Source organism: Eutrigla gurnardus, assembly GCF_963514095.1.
Source record: "Eutrigla gurnardus genome assembly, chromosome: 16".
Classification (NCBI taxonomy): Eukaryota; Metazoa; Chordata; class Actinopteri; order Perciformes; family Triglidae; genus Eutrigla; species Eutrigla gurnardus.
This window is the reverse complement of record NC_139927.1, coordinates 20,324,149-20,330,223: the sequence shown is the minus strand read 5'-3', so window position 1 is coordinate 20,330,223 and position 6,075 is coordinate 20,324,149. Positions and strand designations below refer to the sequence as shown.

The window sequence follows — 6,075 nt, the reverse complement described above, 5'->3', positions numbered from 1 at the left end:
TAGAGTCGAGGTGAAGTCTGAACAGGTGAGTCTTGAGCCCTTTTCAGAAGATGGCAAATGACTCTGCTGTCCTGACATTGGTCGGGAGTTCGTTCCACCACTGAGGACCAGAACAGAGAAGAGTCTGGACTTTGCTGAGCGACATTTGTTTGATTTCAGCGATGGTGGTACCAGCCAGCCAGCTGAAGTAGAGGAGTGAAGTGCTCGCTTCGGGGCGTGAGGTTTGACCAGTGTTTGAAGGTAGATGGGTGGCGTTCCATTGGTGGCCTTGAAGGCCAATGCCATCGTCTTGTGTGTGATTCTGCTCAGTAATGTTTCTGTCATAAAGTATACAGTAGAATAAACCGACTGGTTTTAAATGTCACAGTGGAATATAAACTTTAATAACTATTTTTGTATGTATTTACTCTGTATTTATTCCAGCAAAATGAGGATATGAGTGTCTGTAAAAAAAAAAAAAAAAGAAGAAAAAAGATAAATAGGCTTTACAGAAATGCTTCTTTCTAAAGTATATTCTTTCTACAGACTATGATGCTATAATCCTAAAACTTTATGCTGTTATGAGATTATTCTAAAGATAAAGCCAAATTATTTGGGAAGAATTTAGGGTAGCTCAGCCCCTCTAAAACAGGCCTTAAGTCGTCATCGGTCCACATTAATGGTGGTGGGAGCGTGGGCCAGGCGTAAACAACCTTCCATAATATACCCGGAGCTCATGGTGGGACACGTGCATACAAACTACCAGGGCAATATGTTGGGGGATTCACGGCCAGTTCTTTTTATGCCTTGTTTGAAATACTAAACTTATTTTCATACACTATATAAAGTATAAATACAGTATTCTGACCTGGTGGTGTAGTGGTTAGCACCGTCACCTCACAGCAAAGTGGCCCAGCTCCCAAACATATAGTTTAGTATGTCACACACACACACACACACACACACACACACACACACACACACAGGTAATTTTTTTTTTCTTATGTTGAGACATTAACAGCTTTCTGATTTAATTACCCAGAATCCTTCTGTTCTGACTGGATGTGTTTGTGTTAGTGGAGCAAACAGATTGAATGCTAGAGGTTTGATGCGTTTGGTTGGTTGTTGTTGCTATTTTTTTATTTTTTTTGTGTGTGAACATCTCTGATGGGTGTATTCCAGAAAGCAGGTCTGAGTTTGTTAAACCTGGAATTCAGTCCAGATGTCACATTATTTCAACATGATGACTATTATATGTCATCATGTTTCAATAATGTGTCAGATTTATGAATTGCTTTTGAAAGTTTGAAAGCATGAAGAAGACACCAGATAGACAAAAAAATGCAGGAAAAAATAATGTTAAAATAAATAAATAAAACAGATAATAAAAAAATAAAAAAATGTTAAGTTAAATATAATAATAAAAGGGATATTTTCGTGCAGATGAGAAACGTGTCTCCCGTCCTGCAGCTTGTCTAATTTCAGCTCGTCTGACAGGAATCCTCCTTCGGTCTGCAGCGGTCTGAAGTCTCAACGTCTTCTTGAAACTGAAAGACAGAGACAAAGACAAGATTAGGTTACCAGTGTACCAGTAGATAGTCAATTGAAAAACAATACTTTAAATCTATTTGTGATCCATTGTATTCTCAGTCATTGTATCATATTATATTTGATTCTATATAACAGAGTATTGAATCTTGACTTTGCTGTGTTGACCATGCAGAACAAATGTTAACAGACAAAGACTTCAAATGTTAACAGACAAAGACTTCAGTAAATAAAGGTTTAACCTTTCTTTATGTTTAAACATAAACCATAAATGTGAGTCTGAGGTTTTGACACTAGATGGAGCCATTTGTTAAGAAATTCATCTAATTTTCAGTGAAATGTTTTTCACTATTTGATTTTTCTCCTTTGATCGTCTCTTATTTGAGAATATATGAGTTTTGTTTCATGATGCTTTTCAAGTTGCTGAGGAGTTTACTGATTAGCTCATAATCACCAGCTTTTATTAATTTGATAGTTATTTTCCCTTTTGTTTCGATATATATATATATATACTTTCTCTATGCGCTCCTCAACTTTACGTTTCATCTTGTTGTTGAATTATGAGAGCAAGAATAATCTGTTTATTATTATTATTGTTATTATTATTATTATTATTATTATTATTATTATTATTATTATTGATTAATCAGAAATGTATCAGAAATGTTGTTTTTCCATTTTTTTCCCAAGTAGAACAGAGAGCAAACATAAAATATATATGAGGTACAAATCAAAATGTACACAAAGGTGATATCCTGTAACTGTCTTTGTTGGTAACGTTGATTGTGTTTGAGGTGAGACCATGATGGTAAACTGGACAGCTCCCGGATCCCTGCTGGTTCAGGATCAGCACCACGGACAGCTCAGAGCTGGAAAAGGACAAGCAGCAGCCATGAGGTGGTCAGCATCCTGCTGAAGACTGACACCATACTAAGGAAGTAGTGACGAGACGAGATGACTGAGGACAGAGGAGACATACGCATGGAGGCTTTACTGAACAGGGCTACCGGTACAGGTTCTGAGGGCTACTGCACAAAACCTAGATAGCGGATTAGATCCCAGTCATCCTGGCTGATGTCAGGCATATTTTATGGCATCAGTTACTATGGAGATTTATCCTGTGGAGCTAGCCTGCCTCCAGACCAGGCTAAGATCTAGGATATATCAATCTTATCCCCTGTGTGTTAAATAACAGTTACCCCACTGCTCATGTTCCCACCCGGAGTCATTATTTAAACACTGTGCCCATCATTGTACATTCATTCAGCCTATATTCATACCATCCATCCATCATCAACCACTTATCCTGTTCACTGGGTGGGGTTACTTCAAAGGTAAATATTGTAGTATATTTTACTGTAGCCTACTACAGTTAGGCCTACTTACAGATTCAGATTATTAAACACCTAATAAATGATTATGTTTTATTATAGACTACCAGCCTTTAACGTAATAAACAAAGAAGCATATCATAATAAACAACCATAATACTGTATTTATCTTGGGTGGTGCAGGACTAATGGACGCGGTGTGTGTTGGACTGTCTTTGTTCTGCAGGTTCAGGGACCACCGGTGGTTCTGCAGACTCATTGTTCTCGTTCACACACAGAACAAGAGTCCAGTGTGGGGCTGGAGGCGGGGGAGGAGGAGGGAGAGCCACACGTTCACTGGACGCCTTTGTGCCCAGACACCTCCGGGCTCTGCGGCGGGGAGACGCAGCAAACCTCCCCGGACAGCAGGCGGAGAATCCAGGCTTCATCCGCCCCTGCGCCCCGCTGGAGGAGCGGAACGAGAGACGGATCCGGTTCGTGTGTGAGGAGGAGGAATGAGGAAAACTTGAAGAATAAAGGAGGAGTAAAAGGGGCGTCAACTGTGGAGAGAAAGAAGTCTGGATCTCCAGACGCATAATTGTATCAGACGGGACCGGGATCGATCTGATCCGCATCCAACCCGGAACAAATGGAGGCCAGGGAGGAGAGATCCACCGGGGATCTTTGTTCTCGGCTCGGCTCAACAGCTGCAGACATGTCGAACCCGATCAGCGCAGAAAACTGCTACAAACTGCTGACAAAAGCCAAGAGGGAGGGCGCGGAGGGCGTGAAGGACCGGGTCTACCGCTACATGAGCGACCACTACCTGGAGGTGCTCCGGACTCCCGGTGTGTACGGCCGGCTGACAGCCGTGGAGAGGGAGCACATCCTGGCCCGGAGGATGGAGGGGACCAAGGTGCTGGCGGTGGCCGAGATCAGCGAGGTGTGCGACCGCGGAGGGAGCCGAGAGAACAGCCGGCCGCAGAGCCCGCTGGAGGACCCCAACCCCCGGCGGGTGCTGATGCTGCACCCGGAGCGGCAGCAATGGGAGGCGCTGACCAGCCTGCCGGAGGAGATCCCGGCTAAAGGCACCGGGATGTGTACCATGTACAACTACCTGTTCGTGGCAGGGGGGATCGGCCGCGCCAAAGCGTCGGACCGGGTCTTCTGCTACAACCCGCTGACCGGCCTCTGGAGCCAGACCCGCCCGCTGAGCCAGCCCCGCTGCCAGCTCAGACTGGTGTCCATGGACGGACACCTGTACGCCATCGGGGGGGAGTGTCTGTTCACGGTGGAGCGCTACGACCCGCGGGCGGACCGATGGACTCTGGTAGCCCCGCTGCCCAAAGGCTCCTTCGCCGTTGCGCACGAGGCGACGTCCTGCGGCGGGGAGCTGTTCGTGTCCGGCGGCTCGCTCTTCTACCGGCTGCTGCGCTACGACTCCCGCCGGGACGAGTGGGAGGAGTGTCCGTTCAACGAGAGCCGGCGGCGGTCCACGGACATGGTGGCGCACCGCAGCCTCGTGTACCGCTTCGACGTGGACCGGGAGCGCGCGGGGGTGAGCGTGTTCAAGTACAACACGGTGGTGAAGGTGTGGCACGGCGGCGCGTCCTTCCCGCTCCACAACCCACTGCCGTTCCGCTGCGCGGTGCTCGGGGACCGGATCTACTGCGTCAACCGGAGCCAGACGCTGCAGTTCGAGGTTCGCGAGGAGCGGGAGGGCTTCCTGCCGGAGGTCCTGCCCTCCCCCGCACAAACCAGAGGAGCTCTGGTGCCCTTCGTCCTCTCTCTGAACCGGGACGACTGATGCGGTTCCTCCTCAGTCCTGGACCGGGACTTTAAAATTATACAGCTGTGCCTTTTTCTTTAACTTCTGATTTGACCAAAACTTCCACATCATGGTTCACTTGTTGCTGCATGAAACAGACATGTGACTGTAAACCTGGTAGACGTGAATGAATGTTTGAAGTGAGTTTTAAATGCAGTTTAGTTCAGAAGCTGAGATGTTCCACTCCTTATGTATCTGATTATCAGGACAACAGATCAACATCACACGGTTTAATATTTATCAGAACTGAATGGTAAAACATCTGCAGCTTCACAAAGCCTAATACAGTTCATCATAAAGTTTCGTCATTTCAACAACTGGAAGATGAATATTTTCAGAAAAGAATATAAAATAATAAACATAACAGGGTTCATTTTAATTCATAATTAAGTGCTCACTCCCGATGAAGATCACGACCGGAAGCTCCAGAACTACCTAGACAGTATAGTGAGTATACCAATACAGAATCAAGTGATCAGGCAAACCTTCTCAGCTGATTAACCTTTTTTTGGTCAAACTATTTCAAATTTGTTCTCAAACATTAAGAAAATAACTGATAATTCAACTAGAAAAACAGTCCAGACACATAAATGGCCAGAAAACTAGGGAAATTAATTTGTGATGATAAAACCTTTTACTTTAAGTTAATTTAGAACTAAAAATTCTTTAGACATGAAATGCTGAACTGCTGACTCTCATTAAGTTGCCTGTTTAAAGAAACATAATCAGCTCTTCCCAGCATGCATTGTAACAGAGTTTGTGGTTTTAACAAACAGACGATGGAAACCAAAATAAAAAATACTTTGAAGGAGTCATTCAGACTGCACAGATTAAACTTATTAAACTCAACCTTTGACTGATTATTTATTATGATGTATTATTCTTATCTTGATTATGATTATTATGATGATTAATATTATTATTATTATTATTATTATATTTCTGTATTATTTACGTCACATTGAAATGTTTTCCAGTGGTTTCGTTGCAGTTCTCAGGTTCTGTATTTTATTTTGGTCATTGAGAACAACGTCCAGTTTGTTCACTGCTGACTGTTAACACATGGACTTTATGGACCTTAAGATGGCAAACAGAGAGCTGACACACACACATACACACATACACACACACACACACACACACACACACACACACACACACACACACACACACACACACACAGTCTTTAAAAGCTGTAGAAATTTAAACCCCACCTGCCCGACCTTCCTCAAACATGTCAAACAAACACACTCAGAGTGACCTGGACATGACATCACCCTCTGAAGTGTGACATCACATCATCATCCCCATCAGTCTAACATACCTGCAACACAAAATAAACACCAGATCATCCTGATTTCTAATTACACCCAATTAAAATGAAGTATAACTCATCCTGAGTCTTATATC

General features: G+C 43.9%; 1 protein-coding gene across 1 annotated transcript; it reads left to right on the top strand.

Annotated features, from left to right (window-relative positions):
* The first annotated feature begins 3,095 nt into the window (after nucleotides 1-3,095).
* Nucleotides 3,096-5,514, top strand: LOC311026907 (kelch repeat and BTB domain-containing protein 11-like). The gene has a single exon (XM_084030629.1). It carries the CDS (start codon nucleotides 3,487-3,489, stop codon nucleotides 4,642-4,644), a length of 1,158 nt encoding a protein of 385 aa, XP_083886755.1. The 5' UTR covers nucleotides 3,096-3,486; the 3' UTR covers nucleotides 4,645-5,514.
* The last annotated feature ends 561 nt before the right edge of the window (nucleotides 5,515-6,075 follow it).

What these genes read in the sequence shown, in the direction of transcription:
- LOC311026907 (XM_084030629.1), top strand. Translation starts at nt 3,487, where the DNA reads ATGGAGGCCAGGGAGGAGAGATCCACCGGGGATCTTTGTTCTCGGCTC.